The sequence below is a fragment of the Stigmatopora nigra genome, chromosome 16, assembly GCF_051989575.1.
Source record: "Stigmatopora nigra isolate UIUO_SnigA chromosome 16, RoL_Snig_1.1, whole genome shotgun sequence".
NCBI classification, from domain to species: domain Eukaryota; kingdom Metazoa; phylum Chordata; class Actinopteri; order Syngnathiformes; family Syngnathidae; genus Stigmatopora; species Stigmatopora nigra.
In genome coordinates, this window is record NC_135523.1 from 7,528,007 (window position 1) to 7,552,319 (window position 24,313).

General features: G+C 36.9%; 2 protein-coding genes across 5 annotated transcripts in view; one reads left to right on the forward strand and one right to left on the reverse strand.

Moving 5' to 3' along the window:
* LOC144209777 (uncharacterized) overlaps positions 1-24,313 on the reverse strand; it is a 101,374-nt gene that overhangs the window by 52,040 nt on the left and 25,021 nt on the right. For 3 of the 4 annotated variants that reach the window (XM_077736279.1, XM_077736280.1, XM_077736278.1), the window contains exon 2: positions 20,778-20,846. The gene's annotated coding sequence lies outside the window, so the exon portion shown is untranslated. Of the gene's footprint in view, positions 1-20,777; positions 20,847-22,476; positions 22,554-24,313 lie in introns of those variants that run through there. The other variant, XM_077736281.1, reaches the window with a different exon arrangement.
* Positions 12,712-24,313, forward strand: part of dok6 (docking protein 6) — a 37,824-nt gene continuing 26,222 nt past the window's right edge. The window contains exon 1 of the mRNA XM_077736272.1: positions 12,712-12,939. Within this exon, the coding sequence (XP_077592398.1) occupies positions 12,874-12,939 (66 nt within the window). The 5' untranslated portion in view covers positions 12,712-12,873. The remainder of the gene's footprint in view (positions 12,940-24,313) is intronic.

Consider the following 24,313-nt stretch of genomic DNA (forward strand, 5'->3'; position numbering starts at 1 on the left):
CTTGTGAGCATTTAATGTGACTATTAAAACAATGCATACATACAAAAGTTACCAATATCTAATTATCTCATCCACTGGCAATGACAGCTAGAGACATCTTTTGACATTTTGACCTGGGACTCAGTATATAAGTGCAATCTATGTCGTGAAGCTGCTAAATTAAAATCAACTTGACACAAAAAGATCTGGGCAAATATTTGAACTAATGTAGCATTTTAATTACGAACTCTCGGCAGCCTAACACCTGAGACAATGTAAGTTTTGGACGTGGTCAAGCACCTTGTTAAAATATCTTGGATGGCTTCGAATTATAATAAAGCTTAACTTGTGTTGAGAAATTAATATCTCTCAAACACGTGACATTGGTCATGTAGCTTTCAGAGGTGAAAATGTGCTCCAAGAGCTCATTGCCAATCTGTCCTTTCACATTAGCTCCAACTCACTGCGTACAGTAAGATGGAATATCCTCTGGGAGCCTCTGAAGTGGTCAGCTCGACTGGTTTTCACGACATGAAACCCCTAGTTTGACCCGATGCTTCAGCACCTTTTCTCTAAGTGTCCATATGGATTATTCATCAAACTGCAGGGAAATGAAGCTTAGAAATGCCAGCTTCCCTTTCAAGCTATGTCAGTGGTGTTGTCATTCCTCATTTGCTTCTCAGCAGCAATGGAGTGAAATGACCAATCCAAATAGGCCTACACCACATTCAACTCTGACAGTGTTATGTTGACCAGAGGCCTGCGATTGTTTGCGACTATAACTGTCAATCTGTGTCACTCCTAGAGTGAACTCAAAAAAACTTAAACTTAAACACACATTTGCTTTGTGTGCAGAGGTATTTTGATTAGTATCGCCACTTGAAGAAAATAACCCTTGCTAACAACCACAAAACAAAAAAAATGTGTGAGTCACTAAGGTAAGCACATTTATTTTCTATAATACGTTGTAATACTGCTTGAAACTGATATTTGATGCAGTTGGGATAAGGTTGTGTGGAGTGAACTCATAAACCGTTTGTGCATACATTCACAAGATATCAGAGCAGTGTCAATCTTCCCACAAGAGTGTGGCAATAGATGGTGCGGAACCATCTGAAGAGCACAAGAACATGAGAAGGAGATTAAAAGGGAGAGGGAAGGATAGAAAAGCCTCAATAAAATATCACTTTTTTTATTGTCCAATATAGCCTGCGGTTGGCTGGCCACCAATTCAGGGTGTCCCCTGCCAAATGCCATAGCTGGTTGGGATATTTCACTCTGATTTGTGAGGATTGGGAGTCTATATATAGTTATACCATAAGAGTGAGCAGAAATGTAAATACTCTACTAACGTCAAATTTAATGCACCAATTAAATAAATATTTACCAATATTTCTCCTAGCAGACTTTTTACACATTCCAGTGTAACTTCTTTTCAAGACGCTGCCATTCATCTGAAAAAAAAACAGTGCCAACGACTGCATCTGTGGAGGCGCTTCCCCCCCTTTGACCCCAAAGTAATTCCTGCTTTTTTTTCAACTACCTCTTCAACACCCACAGCCTTTCTAGTAATTCCCCACTCCTTAAATCCATAAAACACACGCAAGCTGCAAGTCAAGAATCGCTGACTCACACGGCACGCCTCAAATAATCGCAGTGCGTCTGGGCAAGGACGGAGACTTATTAGATTCAAAGTGACAGAACGACCGGCCCATTAGAAGTGGAGAAGACAGATGGGATGAAACACGAGCCTGCAGCTAGCATTAGGCGCGGACGGTGGCACCGCTGTTTTCAGAAGTGTGTCGCCTAAAATAAGGAAGGCCATTAATAACCTCCTCACCGTTTCTGTCTGGAACTCCACGCAAGACGTATGGCGGCGAACTGTGTAAAAAAGAGCTGAGCAGAAAGACTTAGCACGTACTTTGGCATTTGTGCACACTGTATACTTGTTCAACGGTTGTATATTTGCCTTTAATTGGGTTGAATGAGTCTCTTTTCACATGCACATGTGTTTGTTTATATGCTCTGTCTGTGCCACGGTGGTTGGATGGGAATAAGATAGTTGCGATGCATTCAGGGAACACCTCTCTGAGAAGTTATGGTTGCCAGTGGTAATGACTGTTTTCCTTCTTGTCAAACCTTTACTTTGGCAAATGAACAAAACATAAACTTTGACAGCGAGGTTCTTTATTTTTTTGCACTTCATGATCCAGAAATATGACATGCACATAGCCACACTGTGAATTGCCCAAGGATGAAGTGAGCACTTTGGTAAAAGGGGAAAAAGGAAGATGTAGGGCAAATTTCCTGAGAGGCAATGACTCATCATTATTACCCTATTTTCGGCTTCGCTACTTTTAAAGCAAACCTGAGACAAATTATGGCGATTTTATTTATGAAAAAGTCTTTCGTGGGCATTCAAACAAATCCATCCAGGCAACAGTTAGACAAATGACAACGCAAATACAGTACATAAATATTGTCAGATCCTGTCTCTGTGTTGCTGAATTCAAGCTATTTTACTCCAACATAATACTTTGGGAAATATATTGTAGGAATCATAATGCCAACAATATATCCATTGTGTTTATGCTGACTAGAATAAATATCTCCATCTGTAGCCGAGTTTAAATCAAAATAGCCTTTACTTGGTAGGAAAAACCCTATTTGCACAGATCTAAATATAAGAGCTCTGTTATAGAAGGTCGGTAAAGATAAGGTTCATTTTGATTGACACTAGGAGAAAGAGGGGTTCATTATTGTGCTGGTATATCGCAATGTTCTGCAGTTCTGTTTTGAACTAAACGAGATCATATCTGGCTAGACTGCTTCTAATGGGACGGAGATGATTGAATGAAATTATCATACATATGCACAGTCATTTACCAAAAGTAGGAATAGAATAATGCTTATCTTTTCTTTCTCTTTGCAAACATCCAAAAATCCCAGTCTCCGCAACCAACAACAACAGTTATGAAGCTGAAACAATTCACTCTAGTTTACGATTCAAGTTTTTTTTTTTACTTTAAAATGCCATTTTCCATCTTGAACAGATCCTACAAAATGTCAAATCCTTGCAAAAAACATGGTGATATTATCAAATTATCCACCCATCTTCAATACAACTTATCCTTATCAGGCTTGCGGGGTGCTGGAGCCTATCTCAGCTAATTACAGGATGAACGGAAGACTACGTCCTAAACTGGTCGCCAGTCAGTCATTAGGGCACACATAGACAATATTCACAATCACACCATCACTGATTTGGAATTGATCACACATGTTTTTTAATTACATTTCCTTTTAAATGATACTGTGTATTGTTTTTTTCTCCAACTTGCAATTTATGACCACATATTTGCAGAAACAACCTTTATCCAAGTCCATCACATACATCTATATATCCACAACAGCAGGTAATCGCTATTCAATATACAAGGAAGCATAAAGTTAAGTATTATCCCATCAGGAGTTCATCTCTAAAACAATGCAGAGCATAATATAAGACTGACAATAATGGAAATGGAGATAACACTAAGCAACACAGAGTCCATCCAATACAAGGTATTTGGACTAAAGTATTTCCTGTTTTATTAAATAACTTAGACATAACATGATGAATAGCCAAACCAATATGTGGTGCAACTAAATTTGTGGTTCAGTGAATGTATAACATATGGGAACATTATTTTTCGCAGGTGATTCCAAATCCATTATAGCAGCTGCTTAAATGTCAGTGTTTAAATGTCACATTGTGCAACAATTGCGCTGCTTTCATGGCTACAGTTCCAACTGCTGCAAACTCAAATTTGGTGCATGACAACCCCATCAACCTTTTGCACACTAAGACAATACACTACTTTTAGAAGCTGTATGTGAGAGTGTACTCATTCCCAACAGCAGTTTCTGGCTACATACTTCACATACATTCTTTATAGGACTCCTGAAATGATATCATACTGTGCATGTGTTTTAATGAAAAAAAATGCTTTGGATCGATATTAAAGCTTTTTTTCCACTGAAATTTTCAGTCTATCATTCCAGATGTGGGTCTGCTGTGATTGTGTTTTGACAATAAAAGAGCAACAATACTGCTGCCCAGGAATGCTGCAACAACCCTAACACACAAAGCCGAAGATAACAGAGGAAACGGGCCGTGTTTCAAAGAGGTCGGGCTGATATGGAGCGCAATCAGATGAACTGTGTGTGAAACAAGCTCTTGTTTGCAGAGGGAAAGAAAATAAACGAGAGAGAAGTAGAGCAGGGTGTGCGAAATACTTTGGATGACAAAAAGGAAGCGTTTGAAGTTGCATATTTTTGATAAACAATCAAGCTTTGACAATGACAATGGCACCACTCCTTTGGGGTCAGTCCAAATATAGGACACAACCATTTGAGGCAAATGATTAAGATACCTAATGGATCTAGTTTTATTCAGAAAGGACATTTGACTGCTTAGTAGTGCTACCAAAATTTAAATATGAACACAATTCGGTGTGATACAACACAACATACAACAATCTTCGTTATGCAAAAAAATTTTTTTGTGGACGAAGGAGAATTAAATTTGGTGGGTATGGTGGTAGATGGGCGGCTGAGCGATTAGAGCATCTGCCTCCCAGTTCTGGGGTCCTTCTGGGGTTTTCATGTTCTCCCTGGATTTGTGTGGGTTTTCTCATAGTACTCTGGTTTCCTCCCACATCCCCAAAACATGCATGTTAGGCTGGATGGACACTCTAAATGGCCCTTAAGTATGAGAGTGAGCGTGAATGGTTGCTTATGTTTCTGGGTTGATGAGACCTTTAGGGACCAAGCCAGGTGGTTGAAGTTCATTTGAATTTATGTCCAATGTGATGCAGTGCATTTTTTGCTATATTTCGAAATTGATAATTCTCCAAAAAGGCTTTTACAAATGGTTTTCTTACACAAAAGTACACATCACTACAACATTTATAAAACTACTTGAATCTGAAAACCTGCCTCTACATACCAAGGTTATATTTTTAAATTTTCTATGGTGGTTTAGATACTCCCTGATTGAGAATTTTGCTCAAGTCTTGATGTTAAAAAAAATCTATAAAAATCATACCTGTTCTGGGATCACAGAGTTCAAAACATTAAAAAAATCGCAACAAATCAGGTGCCGGCAATACACCGAGGAGAGAAAAAAAAAATCATGGAGGCAAGCTCATGAAGTCCAACGTCATCACTGGCCTTTTATGTATTTACAGAGGAGGTTTCAGTTCCACTCCTTTTTCCCCCCATACTCACACGAGCTGTTGTGAGGCCAGCCCAGGATATAAAAGAGTTGCTTTGTCCTAAACCTGGACGGTGAGCACTGGAGTGGTGCTCTTCTGCCAATCCCCAAGAAGAGTGCATACGAGAGAAAAGTATCACCTGTTTTATATTAAACCTGTCAGATTAAATAAGGAGCCAACAGCAGCACAAGGGTGTGTTTGGTTAAATCTCTGAAAGACGTCCAAAACAGCAGCAAGGCATCACATCGGCTATTCAAAACCAATTAAAAGTCAATTTCATGACCACTTAGAGGCCCTCTTACGACCTCCTAAAAGTTTTGGTTGCCGCAGTAAGCTGCTTTCGATGGATCCTCTCTCATTTGTAACTTGGAAAGGATGTGAGTGCAAACTATACTCTGCCAGATTAGACTAATCCATTAAATGAATTAACTAACAATAAATTGACTTGCTGGCATCGTTACCAAATTATGAAGTACCATTTTTGGCAGGAGAGACATTTGCTGGGATACCAGTATCAATTTTCCTTTCAGCACGATATACAATGATGCAACTCATGTCATAATTGCAGTATGTAAAGTGCAGTAAATTGCAAAAAAAAAGTGTTGGCTAAAAGGCCACTTTTGGTCAATTTCAGCACATACCTCCTCATGACAATTAATATACACTGCAGGTTTTACTCAACTGGAATTAGATTGAAATATTAAAAACAGAACTACATCCATCACTGAAGCCAATATTGCCCTCTACAGGGCAATATTATTAGTTATGGGTCTCTTCTCATTTTTTTGGATACGATTTGTGCAGTAGACCTACAAGGCTGAAGTTGACTTTGCATTAATCAAACTATGCATCTTCATAAGAATCCCAAATGTAGTTTTCTTCCTGGATATGTTTTATCCATGAATTTAAATGAGTTAAAATTTATTTTACCCCAAATTGCATATCTAAAGCAATATTATTTCCTAATTATCTACAGAATCAATTATGAGTGTTTTGTAAATGGATTATTGTACCATGTAAATGGCTAACGATCAACTTACAGCTGTTCACTCCAAAACATAGAGAAAATAAGTAGTTATCCCAATCATTAAACTTCCATATAGGAGATAATATTGGATAGCAGTATTGACATGTTTGTTAAAAAGGAAAAAATAAGGACTGTGAGGAAATGTAATGTGAAAATAAAATCATAATACTGAGCACATAATAAAAAAAAAAAGATGTATGACATGGAAAAATGAACCTTACAAATTGTACTTAAGTAAGCAGATGCTATAAATATCTGATGAAAAGATACAAAGAAAATAAGATTAAGAAACATGATCTCTAATTTATCAAACCACTGTCACGTGCTTGACTTTACCACTGAACCAAAACATTGATTAATTTAGTGGCCAAGTTGCCAAATTAATTTTAATGTTAAGGGGGGAAAAGGTGAGAAATGGGAGCGAAGACTTCCCATACCTCCCTGGAGAGAAAGAAAGCTATTTAACGTTTCTCCAAATAGGGAGACGAGTCTGATGAGCTCTGCTCTTTTTGTAAGAAATGCAAAAGCAGCAGAACAAGTCTCAAGAGAGGTGACCCAGAGTTCAGTGACATTTAACAGACCCCAATTTAAGGATACAAAAGACCACCAGGAAGTGGATCCTCTTACTGATGCTACTTTAACTTTTCTATTCAGGGGCTTGCTATGCTTTGCAAGCATCTTTTCAAATGCAATTCACACAGAGTGCATTTTTTGTACTACTTTAATTATACTCTATTTGCTATAATAGACTATTCTTTTGTAATTGGCCTCCTCAAGTAAAGGTGAATACAATACTCACGGCCTGAAGAAAAAAAAAAACGGCTTTATTAGGTTCTGTAGGTTTGCCTTCAAGATTCAAGCACACATTTCTTTTGATCTTTGCAATGTTTTGGAAGGGAAAAAGCTGCTACTCTACAGACATTCATAATAAAGTGACATTTACAAATGACAGTGTCAGAACAGAAAATGCATGCTTTAGCAGAAACGACTGAAAACAACTACGATAGGAAAAGAATGCCTGAATTGGCTGATATTGCCTTGAAGCGATATCTATCTTTTGAAAACATATTTGATGTGACTTTCAGCCATTTTCAAAGTGTGCTACGATTACCACATGTGTTCTTTCCTGTGGTATGTGAATAAATCATTTAATTAAATCTGCAAACCCATAATGTCAAGGTGGATTCAACTTTTCAAGTACAGTTCAGTTTCATTCACCACATAGATAAGTAACATATTTGTTCACAAGTTTGATTGTGAATCAGGTGTGACTTGTAACGTGGTCAAATCTCATATGCCAAATAGAAAATGTTATCTGACTCCAAATTAGAATATGTTGATTTGCTTTTCCCCTGGAAGAATGAACTCACTCAGTGGGTCTCAAAAAGCAGTTTATCTCCAGATTTCAGTATCGATTTATCATGTACCTCCCTGTGTGCCATAGCAAAAGCCATGAGGCAGATCAAAAAGCAACACATACTCCTAGTATTTATTTACAGCATTTCTGCCTTTGTAGGAATAGACGAAACCTGCAAGTAAAAAAAACACACCAATCTAAGATTGGTTCTCAATTTGCCTTGTTATTTGAAACATTTGGTGGGTTGGCAGGGTATAATTTCCTTAAGATATTGAATCATAATCCTAAATCCAGATTTAACCCTTCTACTGACATATATAGTCCAGAAAACAAAATAGAAAACACATCAAAATTCTGCCATATATCCAAGTGCAATTTGTGAGGGTTAATATTCCTTCATTCATTTTCTATACTGCTTATCCTCACACGAGTCGTTGGGGGTGCTAAAGCCTATCCCTGGAGACTTCAGGCACAAGGCAGTGGACACCCTGAATTGGTGGCCAGCCAATTCCAGGGCACAAGGACACAGACAAACATTCATTTTAGAGTGTTCAGCTTACGCTGCATGTTTTGGGGATGTGGGAGGAAACCGGAGTACCCAGAGAAAACATGCAAACTCCACACAGTGAGGACCGACCTGGGATCGACGCCAACCACTAGGTCACCGGGTTGGCGGGCATAATTATGTGAGAACAGAATCCTTCACATTTGTACATATAGAACAAATTATGTAATTCACAATATAACATCCTTAACTAAGTAAAAAGGTAGTTTCACACTCGTAGGGGGTTGGCAATTAGCTTTCAAAGGCACCTGACAGATGGGCATATAGAAATGTGTTTGCAGAGCGAAATTGTAGCATCACGATGAACATCGGCAACCACTACTCTGGAGGATTCTGCATCAACTGACTAAATTAGATTTTGAGGGAGAATCACTATCTTGAAAGTGTCCACTCACAGTACACACGTGTCATTGAATCCATACAAAACATTTTACAAATGCACTGCACCTTCTATGTGGCCAATGCTTCCTACTTGGCATCCATTGCAGCGTGCATCGTAGAAGAGATTCCCTCCATCTGTGGTCCCTTCCTGTTCATCTTTTGGGCCAATATGGACTGAAATGTAATGTACTTTTACCTCTGAATGTTATTATGGCCACACTAATCCTAGCATTTGTGAAAGGTTTATGAATGGGGATTCATTTGAGTTTTATAAAGTGCTGGATTCTGTTTGGACCTTTAGGAGGAAACAAGCCTTCATACGCCAACCGGCTCAGAACTCATGGTTTTGTAATTTGGGGTTTAAATTCATCTTTGTCATATCAATTCTGCAATTCTAAGAATACCATCTGCCCAAACAACACAAACAAAAGCAAAAAGCATCTGTTCTGCATTGCCAACAATAGTGGGGTGTCCAATATTGTAAAAAAAAAAAATAGCTGACTGTGGCATAATGTAAAAACTGTGCATTACTATAAGGTCAAAAGACAGTCAATCACTATTACCCATCATTTAGTATTAGACCCTCACCCAAAGGATTCCCTTTTATGCCTGCAAGCATAGAGGCCCCCCACTACTGCAATAACCTTCTATCACATGACTCATTCTCTCACAGCATTGTACATATCACGAAATACTCGCAATGGAAGGTGTTCTAATGATGAGGGTCCACTGTACATACCGTTTTTTTTTTTGGGCTTTATACCATGTTACGGTTGATTTTTCCTGCTCTTTAATGGGGTTGATTTCCATTCTTGTAAAAGGAAAGGTAGCCTTTCCTCATTGCTCATCATGGTGAAGGACAGATAAGCCCCCCAACTCTCTCTTTTTTATTATTAGTATTATTTTCTGCATGAAGTAAATCACAAACATGTCACATGTGGCTCCTCTGAGAGTTCAGACGACCTCAGCTGTTCCAAATGGCGGGACCAGCAGACGTCCTTCGAGCATGCTTGACCAAGGTCTAACTCTTTTCTGAGAAATGAGATATCTAACATTTTTTTTTAACCCTCCAGGGTTTGACATCTAATCAAAGCCAATTCCCAATGTGACTATTAACATATCAAGCTGATGGCGATTGCTGTAAAAAGCTTGAGAATAGAACATTAGCATCACCATTGCTGTGTGTGGGATATTTCATTCGTCTCTGCTTGTGTAAAAAAATAGAAAAATAAAATAATAATAAAGTCTGCCTACGTGTTAAAAAAAAAATAGAAAAATTGCTGATCTAGCATCAAAATGATGTTTCCTCCTACACTCACCCCTGCCTATCTTGTTGTGTGCATTATGAAGCTGGTTGAGCTTGAATGTTTTCAAACTTGTGATAATATTTCACTTGCCTACATGGGTATTTTCGAATGTTCACACTTTTTCTATATTTCATTATTTCTTATTCATGGAGGGCATGAAATCAACTTACAGCAGTTAGTTGGACTGTATGTACTGTATTTTTGTTCATTTTGTTCATAAAATACTGAAAATAAGCAGATTTGCAAATATATGTCTGCAATGTTTGAATCATGAATGTGGACATTTGAGATTTATGACCGATGAAATGATGTTAATAGTTCATGGCTTCAAAAGCATCTAAAGAAATTATCAATAAATGTCCTCATTGTAACAAGATTTAGAAGCATGTACACATTTTACTGAGGGGCCAGTCTTATTTTTCTGCATTTTTCAGTTTAAATATATATATATATATATTCCATTTTTTTCGCAATTTGTTGTGCTTATTAACAGCACTCTTTTGTTTAACCCAATTAAATAGTTTATTATTTGCTTACACGGAACAGTCCCTTTACAAAGCAATACTGCTCTAGGTTTACTTTAGCTATAACAAACTAACCTACATTTGCCTGCTTTGTTCATGACCTTGATGAAGGTCTCTCTTCTTTTGAGTGAGTCACACACATCTGACCTTGTTGGCAGTCATTCATGTATGTCAGGACCATATGCTGGGTTGTGTGAGGGCGTGTGCGATTGTACCGTATATACGCACATGCAATTTCTCTACCTGGACAGACGAATAGCCAGGCTATAGCTGCCACAGAACTGGAGTGGAATGATAATATTTTTGGATCTGTATTTTTCATTTTTAGCATTGTATTTAGATTTCATGTATAGTTTATGTTTGGCATATACATATATGTTGCTAACTGGTGTTTAGATGTAAGAGGATGAGATTGATTTTATAGACGTTCTTTGGGTTTTAGGGTTTCACCTCCAAAATATTTTGTGTGAGTATTGATGGATTGTCTGTTGTTGTTAAAAATGCAGTATATAAATATATATATATATATATTTTTGCTTTAGCTAATGACTGAAAAATCCAAAACAAATATTTCTAAATAAGTCACATGAACTCTACATTACGTGCTTTTTGGAGAGTAGAAACAGGACAATCTTGAAAATAAAATAACTTTCTAAACCTCAGAATCCCATTCGCATTTAGAGATTAGCTCTGTTGTGGCACTTACAAAAAAATATTTCTTCATTTCTACATAATGTGTCTGATTTTTCCAATAAAATAGTAAGACACTGACTTCCCGTCATTGTTTTCTTCGAGAGCAGATGAAGAGGTGATGAAAGTGGAAGACGGCTACATCACACAAAGAGGATTATGGAGCCAAAACAGCCTTGACAAATCTGAAGTTTGAGGACACTTCCAGAGAGATTTGCCGACTATCAGAGACAAGCTGTTGGGAGGGTGGCAGATTGCTGTGCCCTTGTGAATATGACACAAGAAAACGATGTTGAGTTTCTCATTGCTATACTTGACAGAATAGTGTTACTCAAAAGGGCATCCAAGTGAAGAAAAAAAACACACTTTCATTGAAAAGTAGGGCCCTACTCATGAATAAATGAACGTGTGCACACGACAGGACAACTGTACTATTTCATAAAAGCAAAACTGTGGCAGCTTTCATCTATGTTTCTTTCATATTGCAATATTTGAGAGTGTAAATAGAGGATGTTTGATACTAGCTCATGGCTTCTTATCTCACTCTATTCTCTAGGCCATTTATCTTCTTTTCATTTTAATCTATATAAGTAATGGCAGACTGTCATATCAATAGAAGGTAGCTCAGCCATCTGCTGTCTAATGCCAAAAAAAATCCCCTGACCATAATTCAACAAACCGAGCCTCTCACTCATCTCATTGCTTTAGCCGACATCAAATTTGTCTTCTGTACATTTATTTTAAGTGCTTTTTGATTGCTTGTCCACAGCATTGTGCCCATGGAACCCGCATGGTGAGCTTTTTTACAATCTTGGTTCTCGCACAATTTATATGATCATTTAATAAGGCATTGAACTATCTGCTTTTATTATTGGGCAAATCAAACAACATCAGTTCAAGGCAACCTTGTAATGAAGAAAGGCACACAGGGAAGCACACACGCACACCATCTGAAATTGCACTTTCCCATTAGCGGCCTGTCTGGCAAAAAATATGGAAATGATATTCATACTCATATAAGCAATAAAGGAAAGGTGAGGTACAAAGCTTGCAGCAAATTAGATGCACCTCTGAGCTTTGTTGTACATTCACATATTCCTTTTTAAATCGTATGCTAAAGATTTGACTGAGGACTTTTAAAGTGGGATAAGATGGTTTTCTACCAATGTAGCACTATGTCACATCCAGCACATTTGTCGACCCCCCAACCCCATGAGAAGTCATTAATATCCCCACTGACTTCCGGCACAAGGCAAGGGATACCCTGAATTGGTGGCTAGCCAATCGCAGGGCACAAGGAGGCGCGATATATATCAAATTTTATGAAACACCCTATATCTTAATTTGGGGTGGTGTTTAATATCGGGGTTACCTGTCCTCAAATCATAACTGGCATGAAATTGGATTGGAATTAATCTACAATAATGTACGTAAATTAGTTATACAAAAAACAATACAAGAATGAAAAGATACAACGATTCATTAATGGCCCAGTACAAATCCCTTATGTCACAGATGGTGCCTTCCCGAAATCACGCCCCTGCTCCAATGAATCAGTTGACAAATGGTATCTTCCACCCTGCTCCCTCCCTCCCTTTCTTCTCTCCCTGGATGGACCTCGCCTCCGAGCCGGGGAGCCTCAGCGCTGACACGGGAGCAGGTTGCCCGACATTCGCTTCTCTCACTGTCTCTCGGACGGAAGCACGAGTTAGACATCATCTCCAACTAAAGACATTGATTTCGAGTCGTTCGTTCTAGGGGGGGCTCTCAGCGTCCCCCTCAACCATGGCTTCTAACTTCAACGACATAGTGAAACAGGGATACGTGAGGATACGGAGTAAGAAACTGGGGGTGAGTACTGTTGCACTTGCTGACTAGCCAGGAGGAGGAAAGGAGGATGATGATGTGAGCATCAGGGGCATCTGGATTGGGAATTGGCTTTTAATTGCTCCCCTTGTGGGTGTATTTAAAATGATTGACATCTAGCTCCTGCTTCTATTGTTGTTGCATTAAAACTGATATTATAGTAATGCAGGAAGTTTACTGCATCCATGCTTTTGTCTGCACGTGTGATTTGTAATTGGCACAAAAGAGAATATTTTCATCCCCCATCATAATCCTTTGAGAATCTATGATTTTTGTTACAATGCTCTTTGCTTCCCGTGCCAGGTATACTTGAACGAAACCTAATTAATAAGAGTTCTATCCTTAAAAATATTACAAATTCTCAGATTTATTTAGCATTATTGTATTAATGTTTTATTGCACAGCTTCTGATACTTTTTTATGCACATATCTGGAATTCTTAGGCATAATTGAGTGATCATACCATTTAAAATGGGTTAGGTGCCTGAAAAAAAAACCTAAGAAGTTGGGCTTTTTAAATCTTTTAATATTTTATATACCATATGCTGCATGCAAAAGCAGCATGGTGGAGTTACGCATGTCTGGCTCAGGGTTTATTATTTCATTGCTTGCTGGGGGTTCAAATCTCATTTCCAGGTTTGTTTTTTCTGGATACTCAGCCCCCAAATGCATATATTAATGGAACATTAAATTACCTACAGGTGTGAATATGAGAATTAATAGTGTTGTACAATTCTACATTCATGTAGAAGTACACTTAAACATTTAATATGCGTTTAACAATCTCAATAAAAAAATGAGCATTATTGTTTTTATGAAGACAGCTACTGTATTGTGGATAGCGATGTATTTCCCTGCACAGACGACCTCCCATGTTTGCTAATAAGTGTAACATTTAAAGTCTGATCATGTTCCATTTTGCACCACGGGCTACAGGTCTCATTAGTGAGGTCTAAGGTTGTAATTATCAGCCTGGGGTCTACATGATATAATTGTTACCCTAAAACTCGCTGTAGAAGAAATGTATCACGTACATTAGATAGGAGTATAAATGGCTTGACCGCTTAAATCAAAACAAATGACAGGCCGCAGAGTTATTCAATTATAATAGCCATATTGTCGACCATTGGCCATCTGGTTTTGCTCGTTATGATAACAAAGACTTTCCCTTCGGTCAGGTGTGATGATGGAGGCTGTGGTTTTATTTCCTCCATCACACAGCTTGATCCTTCCTTCTTCAGTTTTCTTTGATGCCACGTTGATAGCCATAATTTTTAACCTCCTCGGCATGGAGTCAGTGAAGAGCCGTTTAGGAGCAGACGGCCCTGGCTGTTAACATGCAAATCAGTGCTTATAAAGTTTTAGCCGATTGATGTTTTTTTTTGCATGGGTGATGAGCTGAATGCATTTCTAGGGAGCAAGCTAGGACGCCGGCATTGTAGTTGTGTGGAGGTGTCTTTGCCCGCTTCGCAACCCACCCTGCTTGGCCGTCTGGCGGATCATCATGGAGATGAAGCCTCGGCGGACCACTGGCACATTTAGCTCTCAAAGCTTATGAGGTTGTTATGCAAGTCTGTGTTACACAGAGCTCCGGAAAAATTGTGCTTTCACACTGTGATGCTTATTCCGCACTTAATTGCAATGCATTGACATATTTAGTGAGGTATACATACACACACACCCTTTTATTTACACACTTTTTTATACATTATATGTATATATGTGCGTATATAAATATATATATATATCTAAATATAATTCATATATATATATATATATATATATATATATATATATATATATATATATATATATATATATATATATATATATATATATATATATATATATATATATATATATATATATATATATATATATATATATATATATATATATATATATATATATATATATATATATATATATATATATATATATATATATATATATATATATATATATATATATATATATATATATATATATATATATATATATATATATATATATATATATATATATATATATATATATATATATATATATATATATATATATATATATATATATATATATATATATATATATATATATATATATATATATATATATATATATATATATATATATATATATATATATATATATATATATATATATATATATATATATATATATATATATATATATATATATATATATATATATATATATATATATATACATTTATTTATTTATATACATATACATAGTCATAAATTATAGACGAGTGCAATGTATACTGTACATTAAGTACTCAAGTAGTCAATTTCACATCTTGGTATAGCTTTCTAACATCTGCTTATGGCAGATGTCACTGCTCTTGCCAGTCAACTCCAGCCATTCTGTACCATTGTCTCACACACTACTACAACACTGGGGAGGGAAGACTACTTTGATGGAAAAGGATGCAAGAATGCTGTTCTATCCAGCTGACATACCGGAGTTCCTTTTCGCTCATCAGATTAATTCATTTATAGGAGATCAGACTGAACAAGAACAAGTTCTCAATCAGAAGTGTTATGTAAAAAGTAATAATAATAATATACAAATTAAATACACTTTGAACATTTCTACTAGGTTGGTTTGGTTCGTCACAGACTCTAATGTCGTTCCAACCAAAAGTTCAAATTTAATTTGTCGGATCTAGTTAATTAATAAGTACTATATCAGCTTATATAATGTTATCTTAGAGTTAAGAATGAGGAGTGTAGTTCAGAGTGCTGTCGTCACATGAACGCTGTGTCATTATCTCTGAAGTGGAACATAACGCAATCGGGGAAAGGACTAAACTTGTGGCTAGGTCTGTGAGCTGGTACAGTTCCGACTAATATTAGTGACAGCCGAGCCAGCAAATTTTAGACTTCTTTGTTTGTCTGAAATTGGCTCTTTATGTGTGAGTATTGTATACATGACCCACCATCCTTTTACACAGAAAAAAATGGGTATTAGGTCCATTTTTGAACTCTGTTAAGAGCCCTTTGAATTTAAATGATTTGCATTTTAACACAACAAGCTTATACTTGGACAAAATTGCATTATTTTTCAAACCGTCATGAAAATACATGAGCAGACACTGGCTTTGTACCACAAAAACATATGCTAATATTAGTTATTTGCATTTTGTGACCCATCTTTGTAGTTTCAATCTTACTTGTAAACGGCCGAATGTTGGCTTTATTTTATCTCTTACCAAATGCGTGCTCATATGGTCTTGTTCTAAGCATCAGAGGTGCAGGGAGGACATCAATAAGGGTGTCTTTGTTACTCTACACAATATCTGCACTTCAGAAGTGTTTACCCATGTTAATCATGCAAATTTGCATCACATAGCCTTAATGATTTATTTAAACAAAAGCTTCAATGACCACACTTTCAGTTATGAGCAACTCAGCGACCCAGACATGCTGTTGTTTTTCAGTGGTTTAGTTCTTCCAAAATAGCAAAACAACCCAAACAAAAACATAGGAACAACATTTTTTTCTACTTCTATGTCTGATGAAATCAACAGATAAAACCTTTTTCTCCAACAGCAACAGACCATAGAAAATTAAGCACTCAAGCCACAAAGCAATTCTTTCTCCCTCATCTCATCTTGATCCTGCTCCCTTTTTCTTTGCTCTTTAAGAAATGTATTCGAAGATCACTTGAAAATAGCCTGTGCTCCCTTTAGAAATTAATGGAGATATTTTGTCTTCAATATCACTACTGATAAATCTTACAAAAACAACCACAGATGATGACAAAAGCATCTGCCAGAAGGTCTTCTTTGTAAATAATTGCAGAAATTCTAGCAGATTTGGAACAAATAAGAATTAAGATGGCATCTTAGAAAGGTCTTGGGTGTTTTCTTTTTAAAGGTCTCCTAAATATCACATTTCAAGGCAGTTGACCTTCTACTCCTCCTACCTTTCTCAGTAATCTAATGCGGTGTCATGCAAAGTGTTTTTTAAAAACATTGTTTTTCCGAAAGTAAGAAATTAAGACAAATAAAAAAATAGACGAGTGCTATGATCGGTCATTAGCATATTGCATTTCAAAGTTATGACATTACTTTTCTGTCAGCTATTTGTAGACTCAAGTTTTCAACATGTGCCAAGTTGAATAAAAATGTGTCAGGCACGATGACTTCTCCGTTACTGTTGCTATGATGGGTTAATTAATCTTGATAAATGTTTGAATTACATTGCTGTGCCATGGGCATAAATATGCGCTTAATTCCTAATCAGTCCAACCACAGCTGGTGAGAGTGCTACACTTATTTGAATGAAAAGGATTATTTACATATTTCTGAAACTTAACTACCAACTAAGGAATACTTTTGATAACATGCTGATTATTGTGTCTTGTGATTGGGTACATTTACTCTATAATTATTCATCTATGTATTTACATTTTAGTAACCTGTTTTATTGCATTATACTCTGCGGCATGCTTCATCAGGTGCCATCACCCACATGCAGTGATTAACGCTCTGCGGCACTGGTAGCTAGTTAAGGCTTTCCTCCCATAATTTGTAATGCAAATGAGATTTACAGCCTAAGAGGATTTTTTTAAAGACATTTTCATGTTCCACATTCTCCAAGATGATTGTGATTGTCCTTTTCAGAAAATCTCAATGAAGGGGATGTGAAAAACTATCAGTTTCCTTATTTTCTGTCAAATAGTAAATAATAAAAATAAAACAAATACGTGGCCATAACATTAACAGGAAGTCACACCAGCATAAATCATGAAAATTCAATGCTAATGCATTAATTTTCTATGCAATGCAGTTGAGCTCCACATAAGTGAAGAGGGAGCATCGCAACCAGGTTTAAGTGATTGTTTGCATTCTTGAAAGTGCACCCATGAGTGTGAATTAAGTGTTCATTAAGGTACTTTAGGCAATTTATTTTTGCCTACTGTGCTATATTATCACCATCAGTAGTTCAGGATATTGAAGTTTCATTTAATATTAATTAACTATGCTTTTACTCAGTAAGTTGCCCAACAATGGTGCAAAATGATGTACATCCAAAAATAGTAACAGTCCACACGCATCATGTAATATCAGAAAAGAAAGCACCATATGAACAGAACGGGACTATGCAAATATGTGCTAATCTAAAATTTGCCAAGAGAAGCAGTGACCTCAACAATGGGTGTAAAAAAAGAAGAAACTGAGAAGAGAAATGGTTCGTAATGTAGAGGTTACAGTAATTTCTGTAGAATTCATATGAACTATGCAGAGGATGTAATTTTTAAATCTGAACTCTATTGATGATGCACAAAACTTGTGGTTTGTTTTTCCTTTAGTATTTTTGAAATGTGCCAGAGGAGGAGGAACAAAGGATGTTAAAATAAGAATGTGAAACCAGAAAAAAAAGAGGCACTCATTAGAGTGAAGAGGCTCAATTCAAAGCAAGATTAGTCTGTGTTATTTAAGTATTCTTACCAGTGTGAGGAAAGCAATTAAACAAAACATATAGATAAAGAAATAAATAGATATTTTGACAGTTCTGATAATGTATTTCTACAGAATAGCAAATGAGACAAATGAAAGGAAAGAAATGTCAGTTTAGGCATTTTAAGGCAATTACTGTTAAGACGTTTGTGTCCAAAACAATTTTAAAACTGTGTTTTTCATTCTAAGAACAATACAAATTGGGAGTGCACAACATTAGAAATGATGTTACCATGCCAACAGTTTTGAGTTATCTGACCAAATTCAAGGTCTTCAATGTCTTATTTCAAAGCATGATGTGTGAAGGTGCAGGTCACGAGGTCGCCATCTTTGGCAAAGCAATCAAATGATCAAAAAGAACCCTTTTCCCTTTTTTCCGGCCATTTATCGTCACCAACTTGACTTGATTGGCCACATTAGCAAACTTCTTTTGTGTCATTGTGGACGAAAGAGACAATGGCGTAGTGTTCTCAGAACCACTGCCAGTCTCACATATGCCGTCTTCGTCACCTCTGCTCCGGTTCTCTCACCTTGCTCCCCCCCTAAGTGCCTCACCCACCATACACCCCACTTTTCACAGCCTCTCATCTCAGCTATTTTATCTGTCCTTCTCTTTTCTTCCCCTTTATCTCCCCACTCACCTTTCTGTCCTTCACTGCTTTACAGACAGCACAAAAGCATCCTATTCATCACCCCACACTGCACCTTCCATAACCCCGACGGTCTATTCCCCCTGATACACTGCACAGTCACACACATACACACTCACAGAGGCAATTTGGCACGGCTCAGCAGTGAAGAATTGGCACCCACATGCATCCAGCAAACAAAAAAAAGAAAACAACCTACTGCTAGAGGACAGTGTATAGATTCTCAATTAATCTTAATCACCTTGCTTTGTATCATGCACTTTTACGTAACTACTACATATCTTGGCCACAAGATACAGAAAACAAGTTAATGGGACCCCATATGAAGGGAAAAAATTTCATCTGGCAGTGACACAGCAGAACCCTCAGATCAAAACAGGTGATGCTATCAGCGCTACAGAAGCGCTGATGACCTTTGAGTCATTTGTCTTACAATCCATGTAGTTGTTTGCAAGATTTAGATTCATTTGGTTGTTGAAAGGTCATCTTTTGAATATTTTGCCACTGCATCGTCCAATATGTTTTAAAACTCAAAAAACAACAACTGAATTATCATCAAAATTAGACACACACACAGACTGTTAGTTTAGTTCATTTTCTAACAATACATTCAAAATGGCATTGCATCAATCTTACTCTCTATTACTCAATTGCTAGTACTGTACTGACCATACTAAGCAATGCACATGCATGACAAATGAGTAAAAATGTCATTAATTAAGGGAGAGCCAGGAAAACATGTCTTTTGGCACTTAAGGATTAATGTACAAGCAGGTGAAGTGAGCCAGAGCAAATTTGCATCACATTTCACTGTATTCTTGCAGATTGCCACCAGTTGTAATGAACTCAAATGGGTAGCCAATTACACATTGCAGTCAAGGTTTTATATTGTTGAATTTATAGTCTTGAGAAATCAAAGGAAAATTAAAACAATTACTGACTTACAACACAAAACATTGGCATCTGAAGTAAAAGGGACAGTGACTGCTTATTTTATTACCCTTATAAGCACAAAGTGGTCAAAGTAAAAAGCAGTTAAAATTCATTTTGACCCTTTCCAATGTTTATATATGCGGATATAGAATCAGAGCAGTATGAATAGTATGTAAATCATTGAATACATCATTTTAGTTCTTAAAACATTTCACATTCAGCTATCTTATTAAAATATTGTAGACCATATTAGACTGTAATTTTAACAAAATTAACAAAATATAAGCCTTTACTGTAGGTAAACTATTTCCCTAGCAAATACAACTACAATAAATCTTTAAAACTGTCTCAGATGGAATTTATCTAGATGAGAAAAAACTGTCTAAATGCATTGTGGTAGATTGATAACATGCAGTTTTGTTGAGTTATTAATATTGGAATTCCTTTCTGACCAACCCCAAGCTGCTTCATTACAAACCAGGTCTACAATACATTCTGTACTAGCGGCTATTGGGTCTTTTATCACTCTTTTGTTGCACTCAGCTGTTTTGGACTAACAAGTGGGCATTTGTGCTCAACGAACTGTAACCGCGACATGGACTGTGCATATTGTCATAGTGTGTCTATGCTCCTCTTTGTTGGTTCAGTAGCAGCCACCCAAAACAAAGGGCAAAGAAATGAAGAATAATGTGCCTATTGTCCGAAATAGCAAAGTCGTTTAAGATAGGCTCTTACCGCTGATGCGCACTTACCATTCACAATGACGGCCCAACCGGATTTCTGCACGTAAGGGAATTGTTCACCCCAGGAGTTGTACTCTTCTGTGGAATGCAAAAAAAAACACAAGAGTCAGCAAGCTTGCAGCTGTTTTGATATTTTGAAACAAGAACTAATAAAAAATGTATATGCACATTTGAAAAATTCCCAATGACCATTATTTTTGGTGCTTCATCTTTCTATGTGCAGAGTAAGAAGTGAACAGTAGAAAACCACCCAGTGTTGTTAAGCAATGGATTAATTTGTTTGGGTTCTCACATTCCCATTTTAACTTCACAGGCGCCGAGACACTTTTTCCTCATTAATATGCTGATGATACAACATCAGCAGTAAATGGGAGTTCAATATCTTGCTCAAGGATACATTATAGACGAGGATAATACCTTTGGGTTGAGGATAGACTCCCCTACCACATGAGCAAAGCCACCCTGATAGAGCATTTAAGAGAATAATGCCATGTGGCCATTTTACGCTTTGTCACCGGTCTTTTCTATTAACCTAACACTTGACAAACTATCAACCCTTATTGGCCCAGATGGATAGCATTTTTAACACGATGTAAGAAACACAGTCCAATAAACATTACTCTTAGTGATTAATATGCCACCATTAAATTCGCTTTCTTTAATGAATCCGCAAAGCCTGCACTTAAGAATTCTAACCCATTGGATTCCAGTGTTTTGCGAACATGTTTTTGTAATTACTGACATATACAGTACATTTTGGAAATGTTGGCCTATGTTAATCAGTGTTTGCTTTCGAGTCGGGACTCAGCTTTCAGATTGTGACTCAGCATGATCTTCCTGTCAAGTTTTATCATCCTTTTTTAAATTTTACATGTTCAAATCCCTTCATTTGCTTTACAACATTCTTATATTAGCATGAGCAAAACATCAACCATTTTAAAACTTTAATATAAATTACCGTTAATGGCCATCAAAGACTTTTGGCATTTTTACATCAACTTTTCTCTTCTCTTGTATAAGCATGCATCTAAGTGTTGCTTAGGCATAAATTGCAAGTCCACATAATAAAAGAAAAAAAAGACCCTATGGAAATGATACTATTTTAGAGTGACTTCTTGTATAAAATATGGCTTTCATTTGTAGCATTGCCTTGTCACCCACTCAGGAATTTTTCTTCAAAACCAAAACTGTATGTAGAATGCAGACCTTAGATTTTGTTTGTAGCTGCAAACTTGATGAAAATTACCAGGTGTTTCTGTCACGTGGCTGTAAAGGATCACTGCAAGTACTAAAATGTTAATTTGAATGTAGCTTTGGACACATTTAGTATAAGAAATTAAATAATGGCCCAAAAATGGAACCTCATAGGACTCCATGCGTTGATTAAATATGAATAGAGAAAATTCTTCAAATGGCTTCCCATAAAGTAAGAACTAGGAAACATTTAATTTTTCAATACATTTGATGATCATGCCATCAATATGGAAAGTGTATTTCCTTTTGATTACATTTCCATCCTGTACCTCGTCTTATTACTTCTTGGCTCAATGGTACTCGCTCACAGTTGAATTAATGAATAATGCAAGCAGGGCGATTAAGACAATGAGTTTTGGTTCCAAAACACATATATCACCTCCCATGCAAAGCTGTGATTTTACGGTCCTTTCATATTGTATTGCCACATCGAGCATCTACTCGAGAGACGTACCTATTAATGACCAGGCTTTGAGGAATCTATCATGGCTCCATTAACAGTTCCTCTTCATCCTTCTTTCCTGGCCTTCCTCTTCTCATTAATCAACACCCCAGCCCCGCAGGCTTTACTTGGCAGTCAAGCTTATGTTCGAGTATCCACACTTTGCATGCATTGGGTTCTTGCAAGTTGGCATGATACTGTAAAAATGTTGCTTATGTGATAAATCCATAAACATACAATTTAGCAACATTCAAGAATCCATATACTACTACACTGGACCATAAGAAACAGAGTTGTTATGGAGTAAAGTGTCTCCTTTTACTCCAAAAAATATAGTGGTACTATGGAAAACTTCAAGCTGCCAATATATTACAAACTTGTTGATGGTTCAGAATTTCATCAACAATAGAAAACTCTTAATTCCCACAAAAAAGAGAAGAGATAATCCTTTGGTACTCTCCAATTCTATGGAACATAGGGTTGGTTGCATTTCCCCCAAATGCTTGGATGAATTCCCAATTACCCAACCTTAGTGGCATTAAATATTCGCTGTTCTGCTGTAAAATGATATTTCAAGCATAAATCTGCGAGTGTGCGGCAACTGTTTTTAATTTCCGATGAATTACTGTTTTCCTTTGAGTCCAAATTCAAATAAATACAAACTATTGGTTTACATTTGCACGCAGTATGTCAAAAAGTAACCCAAAAGAATCAGCTCCATTACATTTTTCAAATCACCTTTGGACCATATATTGAGATCCTCTCCTGCTGTTACCTTTCATCAGCCTGCTCGCCAAGCATATTCATGTGTATCCAAATATAGCCTCAGTTTGCCTCTGTCTCCCTGGCTTTAATCCACTCAGCATGGTAAACATCGTCATGGTCCTGCTCGGGAATACTGTAAATATAAATCCTGATCTGCTTTACATGCCGGTAAATATTGTTGTTTTGTCATTTAAATTTACCTACGCTGTTTAATTTTTATGTGGCACTGACTGTTAGGGCCATATTATTAATGTGCAAGAAAAATCTTGACCTTGGATTTGTGTCTGCGTGGGAAGGCAAGCAGTGAATGTCACCTGTCCGCGTGGGAGCTTTGTTTGTTTCTGTTTGTTTGGAGATTAGTTTGCACTAGCCTCCCTCTGTCTTTCTCATGGGAGTTCTTTTAATAGTAAGGAGGTGACAGTGTATCTCTCCTTTTGGAGTTTAGTAGCCTTTGCTCAGCCAGTGTCTTGAAACTTTGAAGCGGACTTTTGCATGCAAAACGGCTAGTTGGTTTTGTTCCTATCACATCACCCTAATGAGCAGCAATGACCTCAAGTGTTGCAACAGTCGAGGCAATAGCTTTTTCATATTTCTGTAAGCCTGATTGTACTGGGAGGGAATTTTGAGCAATGTCTTGCCAGGGGAAATGGAGCACACAATAGTAGTGTTGGCAGTAGTGCTGTGAGTGGATCATTCAAAGGTCATGAAGGAAGAAAAAAAATGGCTCATGAGAGCTATAAACAATTGAAAACAGAAGGTCATCGGAAAAAGTTTGTGGGCAATGCGAAAAGGTCATATGCTTATTTACAAGTTGATAATTTGAAGATTTCCATGCATGTGTGTTTTTGTAAGAGCCGTAAAATTGGAAGAGATTGCATTGCAAATGTGGAGAAATGAATTGCTGCAAACTACGCTGCTCCGTGTAGAAGCTTAGGCTTTAATAAAAAATAAACAAATTGATTTGCTTTGCATTGCTAATGACCAATGATTTGGTCTACAAATCAGCTTTCCCTTAGCAATGATTACATCAATGCATTTAAGATCCATAATCCATTAATAATTACTGTGGCAAATTGCAAGCTAT